Source organism: Gigantopelta aegis, chromosome 3 (genome assembly GCF_016097555.1).
Source record: "Gigantopelta aegis isolate Gae_Host chromosome 3, Gae_host_genome, whole genome shotgun sequence".
Lineage (NCBI taxonomy): Eukaryota > Metazoa > Mollusca > Gastropoda > Neomphalida > Peltospiridae > Gigantopelta > Gigantopelta aegis.
This window is the reverse complement of record NC_054701.1, coordinates 62,903,245-62,930,630: the sequence shown is the minus strand read 5'-3', so window position 1 is coordinate 62,930,630 and position 27,386 is coordinate 62,903,245. Positions and strand designations below refer to the sequence as shown.

Sequence of the window (27,386 nt, the reverse complement as noted above, 5' to 3'; positions counted from 1 at the left end):
GGACATCGACTTTTAGACATAGACATTGACATTTGGTAATGCTGACATACATGTATACTTGTAGTCACATGTCAAAACGTTCTGTCCTAGTGTCAGACCCTTCCCTGAAAGTCAAGTGCCCGACTCTCTCTCTACAGTTGGGTGAAATACTATCATGTAAATCAAACTGCACACATGAAATGCAAATGTCACACATACATAATTTTACCATCATCGGTAAATTTGCATTTTACACCACATACATGTAATACTGTGACAGTGAATTACCTCGTTTATCCTGACTCCAGTTGTCTGGAAACTCCACTGTGCAAACAGTCGTATGGTAAAACAAAACTGCCATTCTGTAAATGTGCTCTGTTTTCTGGATATTCAGTGGAACACCATTTATCCAGAAACCCCACCTTACGGACATAATATCATATGATAAAAAGAAACAATCCGCAATGTATTTGATATTGTGGATAGACCTAAATTAATTCTTGGTTGATAAAATGTTGGGACCGATTCATTTTTTGAATCAAATATGATGGCCGTCGTAGAAATTGTATAATACTAGAATCGAGTTGAAAGAGTGTTCAAACTAGCAACTGGATAGTCTAAGAAGTCAAGTGATTGGCAAGTTGGCCAACTCTGTTGTGACTGTTGGTAGTCTGAGCCTAGCATAACCGTACACAGTACTGTAAACTGGGAAAGAAAAGGTGTAAACACCGTTTGCTCTCAACCTCAAGTTGTAAAATTTATATACACACATTATTTTCATTGCAGATATGCACTGCTGATACTAATGGTTGTTAACAAAATAAACATGTTGAAAACATGCGCCAAGGTGCATTTTTGCGTGAGAGAAAAAACATGTAATATTAATCCAATTTACAGTATATCAAACAAGCATGAGGTTATTTTAGATTTAACAAGTTTCATAATAATTGTTCAATTAAGTACAATTCAAAATTCAAATTTTATCATACCCATGAATGAGCATTAACACAAATATATACATTTATCATATAATATCTTACATTTTCAATGCAATCAAAGTATGTGATGTTTTTAAGATCACATATTTTAAGAATTTAATAACTTTACAAATTAGATGTAAATTAATCGAGGTCACGGCACTAGGTTTATTGACATTTAAACAAACGTACTTGTGTGACACTCCATAATTGACGTATGCATTCATAGTCATCGAATAAAAACATTTCAATGGCAATTTGACACTGAAAGCTGTCCAGCCCTAGTTTGTCTTGATGTAAGGACATCCAAAATGACGCCACATATTCTTACGTCATTTGAATATCTAGTAATGGAATTAAAGTTGCATGTACAGTTTACAAAAACACATTGTATTAAGCTTGAGATTATATGATAAAGAGATTATTACCCTCGTGTATTTCGGTATCGTCAATATCATATATTAGGAATAAAAATAATGTATTATGCTCGCATAATACAATTTTTATTCCTAATATATGATATTGACGATACCGAAAAACACTGGTAATAACCTCTCTTTATCAACCATTAAATGATTTTGTAGGAGATAATATTGGCACTATAATTTGCGATATCTCCTGTGGTATTCTCCTAGGATATGTCGAATTTTTTGTTACGTCACTGTGCATGTTTCAGCGCTAAACCTATCATTAGTGACATCACGCCACTGTCGTTCTGCTAGTTAACGAGTCTACCGCTGCCAAATATAGTGACATTCAACCCACATTACTGACACTGTTTACAATTGTCGCAAATGAAAAGAAATGATAAAAAAGAATACCCCCCTCGAGTCTTGCGATATCGTAATTTATCAGCACCCATTGATAAAAAGTACAAAAATCCTCGGCAAGCCTGAGATTTCACACTTTTATGAACTCGGGGAGTATCTATATATTTTTTTTATCAATTTGCTAAAATCTGAAGTGTTTAATTATGAAACGTTATTGATATGTACCGTAGTGAATGATATTTTCAAAAAAGTGATTAGCCAAATGTAAGTTTGTTAAAATTAGCAATTAGCTCCTTTGGCTATTAATATAAATCAACCTTCATGACCGTGACAAATGCCCTGTACTGTTTAAGGATTGGGACGTAGCCCCGTGGTGAAGCTAAGTATTCACACAATAAACTATTTACCCGAATTTTAAAATGACAAAAATCAACAAGCAACAATAAATGATTTGAAATGAACCGTAAGAATTGTATAACAGAACCAATAAATGCTTTGAAATAAAAAATGATTTGTAGTAAAGTAAGAGGTCCCCATGTTTGATTGTAGACATGACATGCTCTGTAAAACTGACACCACCATAATGCGGTACGTTACGGAAAGGTGCAACTGGCTGTCTTTCATAAAACTATAGTACAGTTGGTCATGCTAGATGACTATATTCACCTCTTCAGTCAACACCTGAAAAATAAAATAGTAAAAACGATAAAATAAGAAGAATTTTAATAATTACGATAGGCCTGTCACCATCTAGGACTACCTACATTGTACCTGAAAATAACTATGGTAGTGGGGATGCATATAAACCCCCACAAAAAACCCGACAACCAAACAATCAAATACAGTAATATATGGTTTTTTGAGGGAACTTTTAAACTTACAAAGAAATTTTTTTCATTTTCAGGATGGAAAGGGGCTGCACCGTTGCCCTACACCTCCCTACTAAGATAGCTTATAGACCCACGTGTCTGAACCCATTTAGAATATAGAATATATTATTTACTTTTTCAGTCATCTTTGTCTGTTTGTGTAAAATAATAGGTTATTTACTGAATGAATGAGAAAAAAAAGAGACTCCATTATGGGATATAAAACGTACACCCTCGGTGGTAACAGCTCAAGACTCGTCCCATGTCTAACTTTACACCACCTCGGGTGTACTTTTTCTATCCCACATGACTACATATGATATAGTCTTATATTCTCTCATCCTCAGGTATATGGAACAGAGCTATCCCATGAAAGAAAGCCATTAAGAAATTTTTATCTTACATGGGATATCACATGCTTGCATTTAACATGACGTCGGTGGTAATATATGACATCATATTAATGTGAGGTGGTGACGTGAGGTCATTAGACACGATTTTAAATTAATATTTTGTTATTAAAACCTTCATTTTAAAAGCTATCTTGTTAATTTGTAGTGTTAAATTTTATTTAACACATGAAGCAAACACGGTAAATACGATAGTGTAGTTTATTTATGATAAAATAGTCAAATAAAATTGTTCAGCCATTTTTGTCTGTTCGTGTAAAATAATGTTTTATTTACCGAATGAATGAGAGAAAAAGACTTCATCATATGTGGACATGTGGGATAGAAAAAGTACACCCGAGGTGGTGAAAATTTTGACCATGGCACTCGGCAAGCCGTCCCAGGTCGAATTTTTCACCACCTCGGGTGTACTTTTTCTATCCCACACGACCGCATATGATGGAGTCTTATACTAAACTGCGTTCTTCAGTCTCAACCCTCACCCTTCTAAAATTCCTGCACACGTGCCTGCATTTCAAGGTACCAAGATGACATCATTTGGTGTTCATCTTACCAGACTTGATCAAGGAACAATACCTGTCCCCTACCAGGCCCAACAATTTTTCATATCTCCTAAATTCATGGGCCATAACTCTGAAAAGTGGGTAAATCACCACAAAATTCAACTTGATCTATAAAGATCTATATACAAATGATAAAGCTATATACAAAATTTCATCTTGACACCTCCAGGCATTGCAAAAATCTGGAAAACAAATTTTCACATCTCCTAAGTTCAAGGGCCACAACTCCGTCAAAAATGGGTACATCGCCATGAAAGTCAAACTTGATCTGTAACAGTATGTGATAAACCTATATACAAAAAAATCAGCTCAATATCTAAAGGTCTTCTGAAAAAAGTCTGGAAAACCAATTTTCACATCTCCTAAGTTCAAGGGCCATAACTCCGTCAAAAATGGGTAAATTGTCATGAAAGTCAAACTTGATCTGTAACAGTACATGATGAAACTATATAAAAAATTTAAGCTCAATATCTCAAAGCCGTCTGCAAAAAGAAATCTGGAAAACATATGACGGACAGACGGACAGACAGACAGACAGATGGATGGACGGAGATGAAACCTATAGTCCCCTCCGGTTGGACCGGTAGGGGACTAATAAAGTATAATTGCATTATACTCTAGCAAATGGCATTATTCAAAGAATGGGCAATATTTTCACAAATAGTACATACAAACAAAACATTTTTGTTGTCTCCAGAACGCTTTTTATTTTCCATGGCTGTTAACAAAAGTAAAATGTTGTGACTGAAATTTCAAGGTACAGGGCATTCAAAATGGTGTTTTATATGACAATTGTAGTCCACTTTAAACATGTATTTCTCCCATCCCACACCGTTATTTTTTTTTTTATTGGACAAAAACATTAATTTGATGGGTCCTGCAGTGACCCTATATTAATAAAAATAGTCCTATTAGGTTGACATTTGTTGGGGTGTTCTTTCATAAGCTACGGGCATTTTTTTAAAGTTTGCATTATTACCTGATATTATTTATTTAGGCTTGACCGGCAGCTAATGGACGGCAAATCAAATATTCAAATACATTTACATCGGGTGGCCCTTGTGTTATTGCAAATTCATTATGGGAGGGGGAGGGGGTCGTTAAAAATTGGGGTAAAAGCCAATGTCTGATACTGCAATACACTAATGTGGAATAATCCTTTGTTGATCTTTGTGTCCATTTAACAATACGTAGCGCAAAATCTTGCAGTTTTAATACCCCCCTCCCCTTGTAATGTTTTGTGACCGTATCATATTTTACTTTGGGGTCTTTAGTAATACATATATGTTAACATAAAATGGCAATGACTGATTGCATTTTACTTTATGAATTAACATTACGTTGCACAATAACCACCCCCACCCCCACCCCCCCCCCAAATTACGTTTTGTCACACATCCCATAATTCCCACTCTCCTTAGTGCACGTTGCGTAGTTCTCGAATGATCCATTATTCAATCATAAATAATAAAAAAGTAACATACCGCTGGTCAGTAAATGTTATATTTGACCGGATCAATTTTATTAAGTTTCAATATCTATAATACGCAATCTAATAATCTCCCAGCAGAACTATTGTAACAGTGTTCAAACTCGCACGTGCTGTTCATCACATGATGTGACATCGGATATGGCCATTACTTCAAAGGGAGTGAGTAGCACATTTAAATTAAAGTTTTTTTTCCACTTAATTTACAACTACTGTAGCAACGTTGTTTTTTTGTTTTTTTTAATTACAAAAACCATACCAAAAATTATTTAAAAAATAAATAAATAATAATAATAAAATATTTGAAAAAAAAGTACGAAACATATGTACACACCTTTTTACAAAATAAGATAGTCTGCTTAAAATAGCACAGCAAATGACAGTGCAGGATGCACATAAAGTCAATACTTTACTTTCTACATCCGTTCGGACTATGTAAATAGCGGATTGGACGTGTTGCGATAGATCCCAAATATGTGTTAACGCAAATGTATGAATTAAAACAAAAAGTTGTATTCTTCTATCAAAACTGTATTATATCAGACAATGTAGGCATTATTACTAAAAACTATGACACAACAGACTGTATCAAAACAGGATACACCTAATTTGCATATCCTGGTCAGACTTGTTCGTCACGTGTTCGTATTCAATCGGAAAACCAAAACGAAACTTTTTCTATGTCAGTTTTTTAAAAATATACTATTAGCTAAATTTGTAAAAAATTTTATGAGTTCAAGTGTCCATGATGAGAGCAACTTTGGGAATCTTTATTGGGAAACCGTTGGGTCATAATTGGGAAAAGGTTTGATATTGGATTGGGAATTTACGTTAGGGGAATGGGGCCGTTCACTGGCCCCTAAAGATTATACCCATCCGATGGGTACCTAAAGGGGGGTCAGTGAGGCAAAGGAAACGGCCAAAGTGATCGGATTGACATTACGGAAACCGAAAACGGCCTAAGTGATTCTCATTAAAAAAAAAAAAAAAAAAAATGACTGAAAAAATAATTTCCACAATTTCTCTGACGACGGACAGTTAACAGCCATGCTTTTCTTTTTAAACCAAGCTAAACTGGAATATTGACCAAAACCTCCCTGTCCCCCTAAACAACCTCTTAAAATGTTTGCTGGAACAAGGTATAAATAATAAAGGACTGGACAAAATTAAAAAATGACAAAATGACAGAATTTGATGTTTTCATCATTCAGTCAAGACCCTTTAAAAAACCCAGAATAACACAAATCAAGGCCAATGCCAGGTACAATGTATGTCTAACAAATTGACTCTAAATACATGCAAACATGACACCTAAAATAAAAATACTATACAGTCTGCATGTTGCATGCCTTATATGGCTGCTAAAGTTAACAAAAATTACAGCTGTAAACTGAAAAAAATAAAAAATTAAAATAAAACCCTAAAAGAATTGTGAACAAAATATATAATGTACAGTAATATTCAAAATACCATTTGTCCAATATTTATACCATTTGTGAAAAATCGGTTATTTTTAAGGAGAAGACTTTCATTTTTTATTCTTACAATTCATTCAAAACCTTAGTATTCTGATGTACCAATTCCACTGTAATATAATAAAATAATGTGTGTTAATCAAAGATTTACCTTCTTAACAAATCGTGGCAAAACAAATGCCGATTGGTGGATTTCTGGCGAGTAATATTTTATATTCATTGCATCAAGTTCTACATCATTGAAGTGACGTATTGGTATTTTCAAATCTCTGGCCTGAAATAAGCAATAATATATAAACAACTCCCATTTCATCAAGGTATTGTTCTCTGCAGTTATTATTCTAACTTGACAAGAGAACAGCTCTAGACTAAATTTTTATACCGTAAATGATGATTCTTTAACAAGACTGTAACCTGTTTCTACCCCCCAATTTATTTTTAGTAAACTCATATACAATATATATGTGAATTGAATTCAGTAATCCATGTCAAACATAAGCTGCAAATGGTTAGAAAAGCTTAATATGACATAAATATACAGAATTTCACATACGTTGTTTTCATTTCCTATTTATTGCACAAGTTTATTTTGCTCAAGAATATATACCATGAGACCACGTAGCGGTTGAGTGGTATGTTCTTGTGAAAAATAAACAGATAAATAAGAAGCGAAAACTACGTATGTGAAGTTCTGTATTTATTTTATACCTTCTTACATTTTTTACAAGTTTTTTAATTTAATGTCAAAACTAGACTTTCTGAAATCTATTAAATCAATCCTCATTTCATGGATTTACTTAACGTTAAGAATCATACTCTGCGGCAATCTTGTGTAACGTTTAAAATACGATGTGGCATAATTTGTAAATCAGGCATGACATCAGTAACAAAAATGCGCTAACGCCAGTAAAAATAAAAAGAGAATTACCTATTTACAAGTTCCGGTCCAGATAAATTTATCACACAGTTTGAAAATGTCTTTATCACTATAGTAAGATTAAATAGGTATGTAATAAAAAAAAAATCTTGTCATAATGTTCTGAACTGATACGAAAAAGATCACCAATGAATCATTAACACTAAATATCAAAATTGTATCACATGTATTCGATTCAGATAGTACTGGACATTGAAAGAAAATTATCTCCCCTTTTCACCATATAATAATTTACTATTACAGTAACATGCACTTAGGGTTTGTGAGCCAACGCTGGACATGAAAAAGTTATTAACACGCTGTCAATAGGGTCAAATTGAAGAATCTCAGATGTTCACATTTAACATATTTTAAGATTCAGTTAAGTCAAAATACCAAAAGTGTGACATCATGGGTTATTCCTTTTAAACGTTTTAATGAGTTTAAGCTTCATCACTGCATAAATTGTCAGTTTTTATGCCACATTTCTGTTGGTCATATTGGTTTTCAAAATGCAGTGCTTATGTTTGAACTGGAAAGTTACATTTATTTTTATCTTTTAAAACATTTCAGCTGAGACAACCTATATAATAAATTATTAAAAAATCAGATGATTTTGTTTTGATTTTTTTTTTGGCTTCAGTTAACTGACAGTACATTTATTATTTTACTCACTGGATTTGTTCCACAAAGTATATAACCAATAGATCCTCCGGTGTATGTTGGTGTGTTGCCCAGTGCGTATTCCACAGTGGGAAAACACTGCCTGCAGTAACCAATGACATTCTTAATCAGCGGTAAATCAAACCATGGCGTCTCTCCTGAAACAAGAAACATGTTTTTAATGAATACAGTGAAACCCCTCAAAACCGGACCCTCAGTAAACCGGAATTCCCTCAAAAGCGGATGTTTTACACAGTCTCGTGATTTGCGTATCTTTTAACACTATAATTTACCCCTCTAAACCAGAAAACCCCTCTAAACTGCACTGGATGAAATTATCCAGTCCCATGGTGTTCCTTTAATGCAACTTTTACCTCAGAAACCTGGATGGTCACACTGATGTCAATCATTACTGCATTACTTATACTTTGAATACCCATTCAGCCGATAACGTGATTGCGTACGCAGAGCTAATTACATGTGTGCATGCTCCAGTGTCACCGTTGAGCAGTTGACAAATACCAATTAAGGGATTAATTAACAGCTTTGATGTTTAAATAACTGGAGGAAACATATGTACTCGCTTTATTCTGAGCTCGATTGTTACAAAGTTAGATCAACTTACGATTACCGCAATGAACGGCAAAGCAACTAGGAATTTAATTCTTTTTTCCAATTGTTTGAACCCTTTTTTGTTGTTGTTTTGATTTTTATCTTTGTAAAGTTTATTTAACAAAATAAAGAATAACCAAGAGTAAAATTGTTTGGCTTGGTTTGGTGGAAAATTTGCCAACAGTGTTTCATTTTAGTATTTACTTTGGATATGTCGGAACATCCAGCGAAACGCCGCCATCTTGAATTATTGCTTGACGATAAACTTAAAATAATTCAAAAGTGTACCTGGTTTCTGGCAGTTTTATTAGTTACTATATCAGTAGAGAACACCAGGCAACAAATGGTTTACCTCAATACTGAAACCTCTGTAAACCGGATACCCCTCAAAATCGGACTTTTTCCTCAGTCCTCAGTCCGGTTTTGAGGGGTTTCACTGTATATTTATATTGGCAAAGGAATACCGTACTGGTATTTATTTAACCTCAGCACATTTTAAACTACAACTATATATATATCAAAGGTGTCAAAGGTAGGTGTGTATTGCATAAAGAGAAGTCTAACATAAGCAAAAACACATTTATTGTTGGTGTAAAATGTCAAATTATAAATAGTATGTACAAGTAAAAACTTAAGCCAAACTAAAATTGCTGCAACATATATATTATGCAAAAGTTATGACAATAGCTAACCCGGTAATTGGCATAATACTGTTAATTTTTGTAATACTCGATACCTCTCCAGATTACCTTGACAACAGATAACTCCATCTGGTCTGAGAGCATTCTTTAACTTCTCGTAAAATGTTAGCTCATACAGACCTTCTGCTGGACCTGCAAGAAGAAGAAAAAAATGGCTGATCAGAAAAGTGTCAAGATTCCACAAGGAGACTTGACAGAAGTGATAGAAAATTACAATTTTTTCCCAAGGACAACACCATTAAATAAAATAAACAGCAATGTTGAAGGAAGGAAATATTTTATTTAACGACGCACTCAACACATTTTATTGATGGTTATATGGCATCGGACATATGGTTAAGGACCACACAGATATTGAGAGAGGAAACCTGCTGTCGCCACTTCATGGGCTACTCTTTTCAATTAGCAGCGAGGGATCTTTTATATGCACCATCCCACAGATGGGATAACACATACCACAGCCTTTGATATACCAGTCGTGGTGCACAATGGGCCCACCGATGGGGATCGATCCCAGACCGACCGCGCATCATGTGAATGTTTTACCAACTGGCTATGTCCCACCCTTGGCAATATTGAATTCACCTTCCTATAAGATTCAAACACTGTACACTCATATAGTTTATTTGAAGGGAACAAACAAGCTATCATGATTTGGTGGTGTAACCATTACCACTGGCTTTATATATGTAGCTGTTACATGTAGGTTGAAGTTTATGTGTTTTGTCTAATGACACCACTGCAGCAAGTTGATTAATTATAATCATCAGCTACTGGAGGTCAAACACTTTGTAATTCTGACTTCTGACAAAAAGACTTCAGAGGAAAATCCACTATATTTTTCCATTATGGTCAAGATCAATTACTGTAATATGCATATTCAATAGAGCAAGATGTTGTAGCACATGTCTGCCATAGGTGTAAGTTCTGATGTGTTCCAGCCCTTGTGGGTTGTTTCAGTTAGCAGCAAGGGATCTTTTATATTCACTTTCCCACAGACTGCACTTCACATACCACAACCTTTTACCAGTTGTGGGACACCTGTAGGTTGGGATAGTGTGGGGAGAGTAATCAGAGAATGGATCTACCGAAGGGAGTTGATCCTTCGACCCAAGCACATCAGGAGGGCACTTTACCAACTGATTTAGATCCCACCCTGTTACATGCAGATGTTGGGCTCATATCCCAGTACTTGCTCCAATCTATAGTGAGGTGTAAGCCCAATGTATTTCTCAAACTTAACAGAGGCGCATCTATCAGCAATCAGTTTCAGGTTATTTAAATTTATCACAGTGCAATCAATTTTGATCATGCTCATTTCATTGAATGTTATGGCTGTGGCAACCATGCAGCCAAATATATGTTTTTAAATCTATAACGCATATATGTGTGTTATTTTAGATCATAAGCACATGATTTTTTTCTAACCAATGGTAAAGTAAAGTTTGTTTTAACGATGCCACTAGAGCACACTGATTTTTTATCTTATCATCGGCTATTGGACATCAAACATTTGGTCATTCTGACACTGTTTTTCAGAGGAAACCCGCTGTCGCCACATAGGGTACTCTTTAACGACAGACAGCGAGGGATCTTTTATTTGTGCTTCCCACAGGCAGGATAGCACAAACCATGGCTTTTGTTGAACCAGTTATGGATCACTGGTTGGTGCAAGTGGTTTACACTTACCCACTGAGCCTTGTGGAGCACTCACTAACCAATGGGTGTGTAAGAAATATTACCGTATGTGCAATGTTCTAGATTAACAGTATCCTGATATCCCGGGGATACCAGATTTTAATTTTGGATATCAGACTTCAAGAACCCAGTACCATATAATGTTAAAAAAAAATTGTTTTTTACCAGCGAAGTTACAGTAGGTAACAGTATTTTCGAGCTCGTACCCAGTCTAATGCTATGCCATAACAATTGTTTCTCCAACTCGTACCCAGTCTAATGCTACACTGGAACAATAGCGGCGCAGCAATATACTGGGAACCGCTAAGTCGCTACTTGTTTTTGTTGGATGTTTCCTCCCTTCAAAATTTTATTTAAGATATTGATTCTACGTCTGCAGAAAATTTATACAGGTAGGTTTATCATTAGTAATATCAGACACACTTATAGATTACTGTTAAATATTAATTTATGTCAGTATTACGCAAAAATGGATGAAGCAAATCTATTTGCCGATTCTGTTTGATTGTGAATTCTGCCATTTTGAATGCGATATCAGCGTAGCAATAAGCAGGTAACGAGAACAGTGTCGTCCCAAGTTTGTTACAATGTTATTTATGAATTTCATTTGAATGGGATACTAAATTCTCAGGTGGGATACCAGATATTGAAATGTTAGTATCAAACTGGGATACTGCCCAAAACTTTTAATCTCGAACACTGATGTGAAATTGTGTGTCTTATGAAGATAAATGTTAACAAGCATTCTGAAAGTAATACCTACAAGGTCCAACAAATTTTCATAGGGTTTGTAAAATATAAATATATAACATTTTTGAAAGGGTGATAGTACATTTGTATTATTACATGTGCCCTCTCATAAATGTTATTACACTGTCAATTTATAGTGAACAACCAGTTGAAAAGGGACCAAACCTTCTAAAACACAAATGGCATCTGTGGCTCAATGTGATACAGTTATACACAAAATATCAGTTCAGTATCTACAATCATTGAAAAGAAAAATCCTGTAAACTCTGATGTTGTGATGGCTGTAATATTACTTAAGTTCAAGGGCCATAACTCTATTAAAATATGGTTTAAACGTCATGAAAGTCGAACTTGAATTTTAACTCAGCATGATAAAGACATATGCAAAATTTTCACTTTAATTGCAGTCTGGACAGCAGTGATGGTTGTAATATTTCCGTGCTTATATCTAATTAAGGTTCAAGCATGCTGTCCTGGGCACACACCTTGGCTATGTGGGCTGTCTGCCAAGGACAGTAGGTTAGTTGTTAGTTGGTTAGTGGTTAGTGAGAGAGAAGCGGGTGTAGTGGCCTTACACCTACCCACTGAGCCCGTAAGAACTCGCTCTGGGTTGGAGTCAGTACTGGGCTGCGAACCCTGTACCTACCAGCCTGTAGTCTGATGGCTTAACCACTGTGCCACTGAGGCTGGTCAAAAAACTCAAACTGTGTCAAAAATGGTCTAATCCCCATGAAAACTCAAATTTGATCTGTAATTCCACGTGCTAAAGCTATACACAAAAATTCAGCTCAATATCTTGAGACAGTGCAAAAAAGAAAACCCAGTCTATGTGGGACAGATGGACCGACAGATGAATATACAAATGTACAGACAACTGGAGACAAAGCCCATAGTCACCTCTGGTCGGACCGATAGGAGACTATAAAATGTATAACATAATATTACCAACAGGATCTGATGCATCTGTTATGATGACGTCAAACTCTTCAGTGTGTTCAGTGACGTAAGAAATACCATCTCCACAGTGAATGGTCACTCGTGGGTCACTGAGACAGCTGGACATGCTTGGAATAAACTGCTTGGACACTTCAATCACTTTCTGAAAAATAAAGCTTTTTTTTAAAGCAAAAAAACATTTTAACTTAAAAATAAGTGTACCTTCAACTTGACACAATAACTGAGTATGCTTGCAGGCAAAACAATATGGGCCGAATTTACGAAGCCTGTTTTTCTCTCTCTTAAAACGCAGGTGTTTAAGCATGGTAAATGTATATAGTTATGTGTTGTTGTTATTTTTTTTTAAAAACCATTATTCCATCAATATAAATAAATGATATAGATTGGGAAACTGTTTGTGGGTGCCTAGGATTGTCATCACAATGACCAATATAATTCAAGGCTCGACCTTAGCGGTAGTCCGGGGTGTTTTGGTTACCGATTCCTCACTGGGACTACCAGATGTCTAAACCCAGTAGTCCGCTGGGCTACTAGATTTTTGTTCATGTCTAGTTACTCCACAATCAACAAGAGGCTTTGTTCATCTGTGTCTGAAATTTCACCTTTTCTGTGCACACTCTGCTACCACGGGTGGCTGTAACAGTGTTAATTGCTCCCCTAGTCTGACCCACAGGTGGCATTGTGCAATACGATTTACTTAAATAAAAGAGTATCTTTGTTAGAGGTAGGGTCAATAAATGATTTTACTGTTTTGGCTTGTTTGTTTAATTTATTAAAATTATGGGGCTACCAATTTTTACCGAGGGCTACCAGATTTTAAAACCTTGTAGCCCAATGGGCTACTACTGAACAATGTTACGGTCAAGGCCTGTTTAAATTATACCATAAACAAGAGATAATTTATGCCGACTGATACAGGGCTCAAGCTTAATGGCAGCATATATGGCAATTGCCACATCTGCTACATAGAGGATACTCCCCAAGTATCTTGTGATATCATAATTTATCAGCATGAGTTGATCAAAGTATAAAATCTGAGGCTTGCCGAGGATTTTTATACTTTTATCAACGAGGGCTTATAAATTATGATATCACAAGACACGAGGGGGGTATTCTTTTTATCATCCATTATCATTCTTTTCATTTGCGACAATTGTAAACAATGTCAGTAATGTAGGTTGAATGTCACTATATTTGGCAGGGGTATACTTGTTAACTAGCAAAATTTTATCTCCTGCGGAGAATATAGGAAAGGATATGGCAAATTATAGTGCCAGTGATATCTCCTGCAAAAGTCTTTAATGGATGATAAAAATGTATATGAATTTCTACAATTCAGAGGCTTTACCGATGGCAGTTGTTTTTGGCCACAGGATAAAAATAATTAGTATCAACTGAAGAGATAATTCTGGGGTTTTTATTTTTTATTTTATTTGTTACAAAAGATACTCATGTAATAAAATAGCTGAGCATTATGCCTATGGCAAAATCGTTTCAAAATTTGCCGTAGGTAACAAATTCTTAAAATTCCAAGCCCTGCTGATAGCTCATACTAAATGTAGAGAGATACCTCATCGATTTCACACAGAGTGACGTTTTCAACACTGGAATATTTGAGAACCTCCCGCACCACTCCGCCATCTCCCCCTCCAATCACCAACACCTGAAATTATAAGAATCAATATTATTAGTTACAATTATCATCATAATATAGTCAACAATAATAACGAGAGGCCCAGATGGGATTAAGTAATGCAGCTGACATTTATTAAATTTAACAGTCAGCTAGAGTTTGTCAGAAAAAAAGTTTTGGTTTTGGGAATGGCACTATGGAATTGAATGCAACAAGTCAACAGGGGGTATGGGGGGCCTCCCCCAGAAAGAAAATGGGTTAAGTTTAGGGTTAGGGTTAAGAAAAATCATACCGTAATGATAAGAATAATTAAAGTTGTGAAAAAGGTTAACTTAAAAAATCTGCCAAAGATTTGGGTATGGCACCATAGCCATTTTACCCTCTGGCAGAAACCCTGTCAGCTGGAGCTCTTAAGGTTTTTCTAGTCACCTCTAAAAAGAAACTACAGTAGTGATTACATGGTTTGAAAATCAATAGTGAGCAATAAACTGCTCCCCTGAAATTATGTAGGAGAGCATTATAAACTGTTCTCCTGTACAAGAGCAATTGCTCTCAGCATCAAATTCACAATAATTTTGAGTAAAATATCACAATATGATGAGGCTAGCAGTTTTTCACCCATGCCGACATTATTTTGCGTAAGCACACACGAGTGACAGCATTTGCTCACAACAAACCATAATGACTGCTATAGTGAAACACTGACATTACAACCATCAGTGGGACTCACTAAAATTGGTCTTAACAGTACTGTGGTCCTAATACCCAATTACCACTACAGCTGACAGTATACAGCTAAAGCAATACATGTTTGGTCCGTACTGAGCCCAACAAATTTTCATATCTCTTAAGTTCAAGGAGCATAACTCTGTTAAAAAATGGGAATATCTCCATGAAAGTCAAACTTGCTAAAAACATTTATTAGCCGTATCATCAGAGCTGGCCAAAAGTACTCGTCTGCTCGCCCCAGACATGTAAAAAATTTGCTCAGATGAGTAATTTTTACAATTCAGTCGTCCTATGGGCTACCGAAATTTCCAAACACAAACTGCATCTTTATCACTTTTGTAGACTTGCGATTTTTGTAATTCTGTAGTGTGCAGTTAGTGTCGTTTGTCATTTCAAAGCCATGGTTATTATATCGAGTACCGTATTTGACCGGAAGTATGCCCATGTCTTTGAATAAGCCCCGCTCCTTTTTGAATGCAATTAAGAAATTTGGCCTTTATTCGTAAATCATGATATTTCATGTCAAAAACGTTGAAGTATCGAGAAAAAGCTGTTTAGAACTTTACGATCCAGCACGTTACTAAAGTGAATAAGTAGACTCTTTGTAAAGTTAGTTTTGGCTTTATCTATGTGAGCTCGTGCAACACACGTGTGAAGTAAAATGACGTCATGGAATTCCCACCACAGTCAGTTTTTCACTAACGTAGTAGCGTTTCATATTACAAAATTAGGTTGTCCAACTGCAAATTTTCGCATTTGTTTACCAATTAAATTGATGTATTAAGCAATTAACATTTAACTGACTAAATGTTAAAGAACAGTGAGTAGGCTCGCATGCAGGAAAATTTGTAACAGGATCTAAGCAGTCTCCGACTGAGTCTGTGTGTCGGATTTAATCGAGAGTGCCAAATGCCGGAATTTCTAAGGAAAACCGAGGATATGCTTTGCCTGAACATTTTGAAAATTAAATGTCCTGAAATGCAATGCCCTACATTCTACAAGTAAAATTCATCCTGCAAAATAGAGGAGTAAAAAATTTTATTTTAATATATAAAAACAAAAAAATCTCTTTGGTCCGTTATAACCCTCCCCACTTCCCCAGCTACAAGTGCACCAGAGAATCTTTCCTAACACTCGGCTGAGGATGCAAAGATCAAGGAGTGAGATCTTGAGCCAGTTCCTTTCAAAGATGACAAGGAAGATGATGAAGAGGAGAAAAAGAGGATGGGAGATTTGGCTGCTTGAGAGGTGTGGAGCTGCCTGAAGCCAACATACAGACGGCATTCACTGAATTTACAGACAGTTCCTAACTGTTTTCACTGAAATAAAAATTTATTTTTTTGGTGGGCAAGTGAAATTTGAGAGTTACTTGACCGACAGGCAACTGAAAATTTTAGGATATGGCCAGCCCTGAATCATGACTGTATAGTCACAGATCAAGATTGACTTTCATGGGTTTTTTTTACCCATTTTTGACAGTTACTGCCTTTGAAGTTAGGACAAATGGAAATTTCCAATGCCTCAAGATATTGAGCTGAAATGTTATGTATAGCTTTATCATGTACAGTTACAGATCAGGTTCGACTTTCATGGTGATTGACCCATTTTTCACAGTGTTATGGCCGTTGAACTTATACAATACAAAACAAAATTGCGCTCAGTAGGGGGACATGCCAATTGCTTTAGCAGTACTCCCAGACTGCTTGTTTACTTATGTCACACAGCAAAAGAAAACACTAAATATTAAAGGAAGACCAACAACTGTCTAGGATCTGGATAACTATTGTCAGTCTGTACACTATGGGCAGAATTTACAAAGCCTGTTTTTATCTTACACATGTATGTGTAACTACATACATATAAACAATGCTTAAACACATGCGACTAGTCTGTCTGTAGGTTATGTCTGTACCATATAAGTTTACCTCTACAGGATCTGGATGACTAGTCTGTCTGTAGTCTGTGTCTGTACAATATAAGTTTACCTCTACAGGATCAGTATGACTAGTCTGGCTGTAGTCTGTGTCTGTACAATATAAGTTTACCTCTACAGGATCTGGACGTCTAGTCTATCTGTAGTCTGTGTCTGTACAATATACATGTAGGTTTACCTCTACAGGATCAGTATGACTAGTCTGTCTGTACAATATAGGTTTACCTCTACAGGATCAGGATGACTAGTCTGTCTGTACAATAATATTATAGGTTTACCTCTACAGGATCAGGATGACTAGTCTGTCTGTAGTCTGTGTCTGTACAATATAGGTTTACCTCTACAGGATCAGGATGACTAGTCTGTCTGTAGTCTGTCTGTACAATATAGGTTTACCTCTACAGGATCAGGATGACTAGTCTGTCTGTAGTCTGTCTGTACAATATAGGTTTATTTCTACAGGATCAGGATGACTAGTCTGTTTGTAGTCTGTGTCTGTACAATATTTTTTTACCTCTACGGGATCAGGATGACTAGTCTGTCTGTAGTCTGTGTCTGTACAATATATGTTTACATCTACGGGATCAGGATGACTAGTCTGTCTGTAGTCTGTGTCTGTACAATATTTGTTTACATCAATGGGATCAGAATGACTAGTATGTCTGTAGTCTGTGTCTGTACAATATACGTTTACATCAACGGGATCAGTATGACTAGTATGTCTGTAGTCTGTGTCTGTACAATATACGTTTACATCTACGGGATCAGTATGACTAGTATGTCTGTAGTCTGTGTCTATACAATATACGTTTACATCTACGGGATCAGTATGATTAGTCTGTCTGTAGTCTGTGTCTGTACAATATACGTTTACATCAATGGGATTAGTATGACTAGTCTGTAGTCTGTGTCTGTACAATATTAGTTTACATCTACAGGATCAGTATGACTAGTGTCTGTAGTCTGTGTCTGTACAATATAAGTTTACATCTACAGGATCAGTATGACTAGTCTGTCTGTAGTCTGTGTCTGTACAACATAAGTTTACATCTACAGGATCAGTATGCACAGTGACTTACCTTAACCGGATTTGGATGGCTATTTAAAGGCAGGTGGGAGATCATTTCCTGGTATGTGAACTCATCCCGCTCTGTACACTGAATTGTACCATCCAAAACCAGTACATTCCCGAACGATGTACTACAACAAAAACAAGTATATTAAAAACATACACATTACAATACAATACAAAATGCTTTATAATTACTGTGCTTACATATGATGTATACATATAATTCTTATAGATATATAAACACAGTCTGGTGACCCAGCAATAATAATATAGAGATTATAATGATTCAATGGCTTAAAATCACCTCCTGACCAACAGACTTGCTAGATAGAATGAGGGTCCCCTGACCTTAGACTGCTCACAGGCACAGACCCTAGTTTTAACTCATAAAAATTACACTAAGTTTAGTTAATCTACAAATCTACATGTATAACACATTTGGATAAAGTTATAACTGAGTGAAAGAGTAGTCTTGTGACATTAAAACCGGAAAATATACTTAAAAAATAGACTAGAACTTGAATCTATAACTGCTACTTCTCAGATGCAAGTGTGCACCCAACTTTTGATAGAGGAGTGAACACCACAAGTCCTGTGATTGGTTATATATGAGTGTGTGTTGGTTGTAAAAAATAATAGTTTCATCTGGGTAAAAAAAAATGCAATTTTATTTCATCTAGTATCAATGTGTGTGTCAAGTAGCCTTGTGCTGGAAACATGTATGGGGTACCTGTGAAAAAAAGTACTCAAATTTTGTGCAGAACTAAGGTAGTCATAGACGCTACCCGTTATCTCAGAAACGAGCAGCTTGACCCCCAATTTTTTCTGATTCACTTTAAGTGTGAGAGATCATAGTATTTACATCCGTGGCGTTTATGTCGATTGATACGCTACAGGTAGGAGTTTTAGCCACATATGTTACTATTGTCATCTATGGGATTTGATTTGGTAGTATACACCCTACAGTCGCTAATGTTTTCCAACTGGGAAATGTAAGATGAAAGTTGACTAATTTTGTCAATATTAAAAAAATATATATAATAATAATAATAATAATAATAATAATAAATGAACCCCAAAACCCCCCACATATGATGAAAACTACTAAATACTGGTTTTTATATATTAGCTGATAGAACAAATTTGCAATTAAATGCCAAGACTTGTCTTAATGAACTATTGAATGTACACTATTGATGTACACAAATGTTTAGAAGACTTTATTTTGTTTATTATTCTGACAGTCATAAACTAGTACTCAACTTGATTGTTATAAAAAAATATTTGTATACATCTTTTATATGTATACAATACTATTATCATTAAGTAATTGTCACCATTATATTGTATGTATATAGGAGAGGGCCTAGTAATCTGGCAAACTTGCGCTGAATTCTTTTGTTGTTTATGCAATAAAATATGTTTTCAATTACACTAGTACTGTTTTGGTAGTTTTGGTCATGGTGTTGCACAGGCCTACTATGTAGTTCCATTCTTTACAGGAGGCAATATTTCAAAATTTAAGGTAACTGAAAGTCAGTTAAAATTATTTTTAATTAGGTAACCGATTGTTCCTAATCAATTACCCCAAACTTGCATTAAATTTGAAGTTTTGTTATTTCTAACTTTAAAGTGTCTTTGTGTGGATTTAACTTTTAACTATTCTGATATCATTGAAAAAAAAAAGAGAGAAAATCACATATGCTCACCATTTTAGTTTCCTAAAATTACTGGTGCCCTATTGTTACACTAACAGTGAAAGCACACCAAGCTGTAACATAAATATCCTATTATAATCGTGAACCAGCCTATTAACGGGAAATTGTTTCTGCATGTGCGCATGGTAATGTACGATCGATTTGATAAAATAGTGTTTTTTACCGTGTTCACTTTATTATCAAAATCAACCAACAATGTTAATATTCATGCCATTTTCTGTTGTGAAGAGATTAAATGCATGTTGTAGTCTAATGCTGACAATGTTCTTTATCCTCCCCCTTAAATCGGGCTATTGTTTTCAAGAGTGACGCGTGTCACATGACATCACCAAAACTCTTATGCAATGAATCTGCAAAGCAGACAAGACTTTGACAATGACAGAAGTGTGAAACTTGTTTATTTAGGTTTGTTTAATATTACACGCCATTTACTATAGTGTGCACAGTGCAAAATGGCGGTTATGTATACATTTCCCTATGTCTTTTCCTCATTTGTGCACTTGGGCTCGATTCACTAATATCAAAACCTATATTAGCTCGGCCATTTACCTTTCGACCGACCGTTCAAAATTGCGCCAAATTCCCTCGATCAAAATTGCGCACCTTTTTATCTTTGGCATTTAACTGCTCCATTCAAATTCCATAGCACCACCACCACCCTCCCCGCTTGCTACCGATTTGATCGGGCTGCTGGTGCTCCCTTGCACCTGCCAGTGCAGGCGGTCCCTCCTCTCCCCTCCCCCCACCTTTCCTGTCATGGACGGAGGAGCCCATGACAGGCATGCGATACAACAGCTTGTTCTGAATGTGCACGTAAAACCCTATGACATGACATGACATGTGCACTTGGGGCGAGACGAAGCTGTATCTGTGTGGTCCTTGACCATATGTCTGACAACATATATCTGTAAATAAAATGTGTTGAGTGTGTCGTTAAATAAAACATTTCCTTCCTTCCTTTTGTGCACTTTGTTTTTGGTAAAGTTTTCTTAATTCAACAAAAGTATTTTGATGTTATGGTTCAATCATATGCAGATTCCTTAACCTTCTGACTACTGCCAGTCGACATACTGTACACTGTATAGGCCTACGGTGCATTCCCCAATTCATATTTCCCGCTGTTTTGCACGTGACACTCACCGGAAGCTATTTAGTAACAGGAAATGGAAGACAAGTCAGCTTCATGTTTATTTAGATTTTTTTCAATGGATTATACCTTGGAATTTTGATTTGAAAAAGTGGTTTTCGGCAAGTATTTTCACTTGACAACAATGGCGACACGTCACAGTCATTTTCAGGGATTGATAGCTGATTGTGACAGCTAATTTGATAATAAATTTGATCGTTTTACCAACAACGAAAATAACCAAATACTGGAATATGAATCGTAGTTTTTTTAATTCTGATCAGAAAAACCGGTTATTGGGAATAATGGACATAAATACTGGACATCTGGCCACAAATGCTTGTAAGTAAATGTAACCTTTTCTATTTTTTGCCTAACTTTAATCAACATCAACCGATCTAAAATATCATAAAAATTTGGAAAAAAACGATGAAAATAATACTTACCGATTGACATATGAACTTTATTTTATGTATTTATAAAAAATGTAAGTGAATATATGTGAGTAAAAATTATAAACTTGTACCCACTAAACGTGGTTTTTGTCAAAATTAATGCAGTAGTCTTATGGTTAAAAACAAGTCAAATTTATGTAAATAGACAGATTTATGGGGTAGCCTGGTTCACGGTTTTTCACAATACACCCAAATCATAATGGAATCATTACTTTAATCAAAATTAAAAAACGCAATTATTAGAGTTGCCTCCCATTCGTTGCTTGCTTGTCGCAATCTTGAACTAATCGGTACTACGACAGTAATTTGATAAAATACGGTACATCGTTAAAATGTAAATAAATAAAATAAAATAGGACACAGTTTCTGCCCGTTGGTATATTCATTTATAAACAATACTGTAGTATTATAATTGCTATGTAATAATTAAAACCACCTCTTAAAAACCATAATATCTTGGTACTTCGATTTTTCATCATAAAGTATCTCTTCGATTCCAAGCGATACCGAATAACCATCCCACGCAGTGTTCACCTCTCGAAACCATGTGCGGTCTATGTGCGATTGAGACATTTTGGTTAGCACTCAAATTCAGATGCCAACAGTGAAAGCAGAACAATAAACTGGAATGAAGCGTGATCAAGAAAGTCAATAATTATAATTTTGCTAATTAACGGATTTAGTCTTCACGTTAGTTACGGTACCACTGTATTACGCCTCATAGTTTAATCGACTGGCTACCCGTTTAGCATTTGCCAGTATAACAGTTTGGTTTATAATACTCGAAATCGGGATCGGTGCACCGAAATACGGTTTTAACGGAGCAAGGGCTGTTCCAGAACAAAGCACATGGGGGTGGGTGGGTGTAATTTCTTTATTTATTTATATTACGCACAACCCACAATTTAAAATATTATTTCAACAATATCTGCATATCGGAACATGTGACAGACCCATCAGCTGGCGGCGGGGACCTAGCCTTGTGGTAAAAGTGCTCGCTTGAAGTTCGTTTCGTTTAACGACGCCATGCAACAGAGCACGTGACATTGATTTATTAACCATCGGCTAATGGATGTCGAACCGTTGGTAATTTTGACGTATAGTCTTAGATAGGAAACGTGTTACATTTTTCAATGAGTAGCAAGGGATCTTTTATATGCATGCAAAGCTAAGTTCCTAGGGGTTCGGGGGTATGATCCCCCGTAAAATTGCGAAAACAAACAAACACATTAAAAAAAAAATTCCAGCCAGTGCACCACGACTGGCTACTATCCTGTCTGTGGGATGCACCCTCAATCCCAATCAGCCCTCTCCCACCGATGTCTAATTGCTTCCGCCGTAAAATATTGTTATTTTATGTTCCTCATATGCCGTTACAAGGAAAGAAAGAAATGTTTTATTTAACGACGCACTCAACACATTTTATTTACGGTTATATGGCGTCAGATATATGGTTAAGGACCACACAGATTTTGAGAGGAAACCCGCTGTCGCCACTACATGGGCTACTCTTTCCGATTAGCAGCAAGGGATCTTTTATTTGCGCTTCCCACAGGCAAGATATCACAAACCATGGCCTTTGTTGAACCAGTTATGGATCACTGGTCGGTGCAAGTGGTTTAGCCTACACCTACCCATTGAGCCTTGCGGAGCACTCACTCGGGGTTTGGAGTCGGTATCTGGATTAAAAATCCCATGCCTCGACTGGGATCCGAACCCAGTACCTACCAGCCTGTAGACCGATGGCCTAACCACGACGCCGCCGAGGCCGGTCATGCTGTTAAAGTGCAACAGCCTGAGCGTAATAAAGTTTTGTTCTGTTCTGTGGCTGAACAATATAATTATACTCACGAATGTATACTTCGCCAAAAACGTTTAGCAATTTGGTAAATGTGCTTTAAAAAAATTAATAAAACTTGAGACTTACAAAATGAAATCAGACACTGGATTTAATTGAGGCATCATTTGTCAATATATGTACATGTAACAGGACATGAAATGTGTGACTGGCACGTCGTTAAATGGTGCTTGGGTGTCCGTACACAAAACTCGGGGAAATTATCAGTAACGTGTCTTTTTTTTTTTTTTTGAAGTTCAAGTTCTTTTATTGCTTTAAGTTGTTCAACTTATCAGCATTATAACAATGAACAAACATTAATATATACAATAGTGCGGAACAATGGTGGAGAGTGACTTACATATATACATAGATACACACACATACCCACACACACACACACACACACGCAGACACAAATACACACCCAAACACACAAACACACATATATAATAGAAAAAACAAAACAGAATAAAGATAAGTTATTTTACAGGTTATCCTCAGCGGCTAGGGTAATGATAAAATGAGAACATATTAGTTTATTTCCAGTAATAGTTGATCCCTAGTTCTGTTTGCTTGTAATAAATATTTTCCTAGGTTGTTTATCTCTTTATTGTTTCCGGTTGATAAGAGTTGTATTAATTTCAAAGTACTGGGATGCTTAAAGTAGTATTTTTTAATGAATTTCTTTCTTAAAGTTTCGTATCTTGGACATTGAAGGATAAAATGAAATTCGTCCTCAATCTCATTACAGTTACATAAAGTACATATTCTTTGTGCCCTTTCGATATTTTTATACCTACCAGACTCAATATCTCTAAGCACACGGGGCATTAATAGCGATACAACGTCGCCTCATGCATTGAACGTGACCGATGTGGTTGTGGTAGTGTCATGATGTGGGCAGGAATTCATGACATCAGACAAAACAACCTCATGTTCATCATTCATGGGAATCTGAATGCTCAGTATTACAGTGACGAAATCATCACACCAGTTGTCATTCCGTTCATGCAGCAGCATCCAGGAGTTTTGTTTCAACAGGACAATGCACGCCAGCATTCAAGAAGACTAACGACTGACGTCTTCAGAGGAACAATATTGCCTGACTTCTTCCCGATTGTGAAGGTGTGGAATTTGTTGGGTTGTAGGGTGCAGGAGAACCACGCGGATATTCGAAACGTCAACAACCGTAAACATGCTTTAACTCGTGAGTGGATCTCTATCACAGTTCCAGAGATCCACCGTCTCATCAGAAGCATGACCCGACGTTGTACCGCTGTCACAATGCAATGTCCAAGGTGCTCAGACACATTAGGCCTACTGACAATTTTCTGATTTTCGTGTATGGACCCCCAAGTACCATTTAACGACGTGGTAGGTCACACATTTCATTTTGTAGTGAACAATTTTCTGTTACTTATACTGACAAATAATGCCTCAGTTAAATCGAGTGTGTGATTTTATTTTGTAAGTCACGAGTTTTCATTTATTTAAGCACATTTACCAAATTGATAAACGTTTTTTGGCCAAGTATAGTTTTGCAAAGGTTCGCATGACGAATTTGCATATGGAATAAATTTGCATATGAGTAAACCTAAATGTTCCACGACTTCAAAACTAGATGCAAGTTAACTCATGACGTAATCTATTCGCATGACCTGTATCAGGGGCGTAGGCTAGGGGGGTTCGGACGAACACCCCCCCCCCCCCCCCCCCCCGCTGAAGCCAATGGTCCGCTTTCAGAACTAAAACATACAGCTTTATACATATGGTGTTTCTGGTGGTGCAAAAACAAAATAGAAAAAGGTCTACTTGGTTCATATTCGACCCCCCCCCCCCCCCCCCCCCCCCCCCCCCCCCCCCCCCACCCCCCCCCCCCCCCCCCCCCCCCCCCCAGGTTCAGATCATGCTACGCCTGTGCTATATACTCACATGGGTAAACTTGGCGTACCGGCTCCCAATATTGTAGGTGGGCAGGCTGGCTTTTGCCCGGATTAAAAAAACAAAAAACAGCCCGAATCTGGATAACTACATTTATTCATATTATCATTACTACCAAACAAATATATACGGTTTCAAGCGAATCGCCGCACATTTTTACATGGATTAACACTAAATTTGAGCGTAGAATGATGGAAATACATGGTAAAAAGCACTCGGATTATCACATTTTGCCCATATATTTGTATAATTTTTGCCCGAAATTGAGATTTTGTTCCAGCATTAGGGTACTACTCTAGGGGGCAGTTGCTACTAAGTACTTCTTTTACATTGATAATTTTCGAGTTTCTTCTTTAAAACAAAGTTCACATATTAATCACTCATACACACACGTTGGGTTTTTTCCTGTAGTGTGTGTGTATTAGTGATTGATATATGATTTTTTTTTTTTTTTAAATAAAGGAACTAAAAAATAATCGATGTAATGATATTTGACGTCAAACATAGGACTGATGTAATTAGAGCGGGAATCTTTGACTACCGTTTGATAGGCAGCGATTACGCAGAATTTATATAGATTGATCTCTGACGGTTATAACTTATAGAGCGATGCATGATAACTGTCCACATGTCCGTGTAACTCTTTTACCGTCAGAGTACTCTGACTACTTCCAAACCTTCCATCATACTAAACCAGACAATTTTTTATTTTGTCAATGTCTGATCAATACTATATCCCAAATTATGTGTACACTGGCGCGGATCCGGGGTGGGTGGGGTGGGGGGTCATGTTTGTTTCTCTCCACTTATTTTAAAATGCTTTTTTCCCCCCCAATTCATTGGAAGTTTAGTTTTGCAAACTCTCTAGCAGATTAAAGACGGATCGACAAGAGGTTACGGTCAGTGTGTGAACAGGATGGAGGGGTGTGTGAGTGTGTGTGTGTGTGTGTGTGTGTGTGTGTGTGTGTGTGTGTGTAACAGGACAAATTGGTGCCCCCTAACTTTAGTACTGAATAACTCGGTAAAACAAAAACGTTCAAATAATAGTTTTGTTTGTGTCATCTTAGGAATCAAATCGTTTTAATATCTACACTAGTTTGAGATTGTAAATTATATTTCTGGCATTTTCTTGTAATATCTCCCTGAGAAGATAGTCTAAAAGCGGATGTCCCCATTGCCTGGTTTCTAATTTACAAGGTAGCCATTACGTGTAACCAGTACGTATTAAATAACGTGTATTTTGTCAGAAAGTGGGCATGAAACATATTATTCTTCATTGTCCAAAAGAATTTGTTAGCTACTAAATTTAATAATAAGTTTAATACTTAATCAAAGTTTTTAGTTTTAAAAAAATCCATGTCCCCACATTTCCTTGTCCTCTACGTCACGACTGCTTCGAGGTGCTAGAAAAATCTAATTTCCATAAAACTACTATTTCCATGTGACATTTCAAATTTGCGATCGTGTTTGTGTTTTAATATCCACGACAGCCATGTTGTTTCTGTTGAAATGATAGCCGATATTGTATTCATACAAGTGCGTACGTTTATTACATCTACAAACGGCCTGCTTCTTGTCAAGCAGAAGTCAGACACACATAATATTAGTTTTACAAAGTAATATAAATATACTGGGATTCACATTATAGGGTTACCGGCCTCGGTGGCGTCGTGGTTAGGCCATCGGTCTACAGGCTGGTAGGTACTGGGATTTTTAATCCAGATACCGACCCCAAACCCTGAGTGAGTGCTCCGCAAGGCTCAATGGGTAGGTGTAAACCACTTGCACCGAACAGTGATCCATAACTGGTTCAACAAAGGCCTATCCTGTCTGTGGGAAGCGTAACTAAAAGATCCCTTGCTGCTAATCGGAAAGAGTAGCCCATGAAGTGGCGACAGCGGGTTTCCTCTCAAAATCTGTGGTCTTTAACCATATGTCTGACGCCATATAACCGTAAATAAAATGTGTTAAGTGCGTCGTTAAATAAAACATTTCTTTCTTTCATTATAGGGTTAACTCAAAAATAAAATAAATGGAAGTTCAAGAGAGGCTACATGTCGTGACTTAGATGACACCGAGATGGGACACCATGCAGATTTCAATACATTTG

At 36.5% G+C, this 27,386-nt stretch overlaps 2 protein-coding genes across 3 annotated transcripts in view; one reads left to right on the top strand and one right to left on the bottom strand.

The window, feature by feature from the left end:
- The window catches only part of LOC121368405 (spermidine synthase-like), a 54,276-nt gene extending 32,071 nt beyond the window's left edge, over positions 1 to 22,205 (bottom strand). Inside the window, exons 1-8 of one of the 2 annotated variants that reach the window (XM_041493116.1) lie at positions 21,932 to 22,205; positions 18,204 to 18,324; positions 14,400 to 14,492; positions 12,818 to 12,971; positions 9,473 to 9,556; positions 8,124 to 8,269; positions 6,684 to 6,806; positions 1,421 to 2,407 (exon numbers count right to left, since the gene is read on the bottom strand). In XM_041493116.1, the coding sequence (XP_041349050.1) occupies positions 2,375 to 2,407; positions 6,684 to 6,806; positions 8,124 to 8,269; positions 9,473 to 9,556; positions 12,818 to 12,971; positions 14,400 to 14,492; positions 18,204 to 18,324; positions 21,932 to 22,068 (891 nt within the window). In that variant the 5' untranslated portion in view covers positions 22,069 to 22,205 and the 3' untranslated portion in view covers positions 1,421 to 2,374. Of the gene's footprint in view, positions 1 to 1,420; positions 2,408 to 6,683; positions 6,807 to 8,123; positions 8,270 to 9,472; positions 9,557 to 12,817; positions 12,972 to 14,399; positions 14,493 to 18,203; positions 18,325 to 21,931 lie in introns of those variants that run through there. The other variant, XM_041493117.1, reaches the window with a different exon arrangement.
- A 2,024-nt stretch (positions 22,206 to 24,229) lies between these two features.
- Positions 24,230 to 24,670, top strand: LOC121368770. Its single transcript, XM_041493518.1, has one exon. It carries the CDS (start codon positions 24,230 to 24,232, stop codon positions 24,668 to 24,670), a length of 441 nt encoding a protein of 146 aa, XP_041349452.1.
- The last annotated feature ends 2,716 nt before the right edge of the window (positions 24,671 to 27,386 follow it).

Excerpts from the sequence above, each read along its gene's own strand:
- LOC121368770 (XM_041493518.1), top strand. The coding sequence starts at position 24,230 with ATGTGGGCAGGAATTCATGACATCAGACAAAACAACCTCATGTTCATC.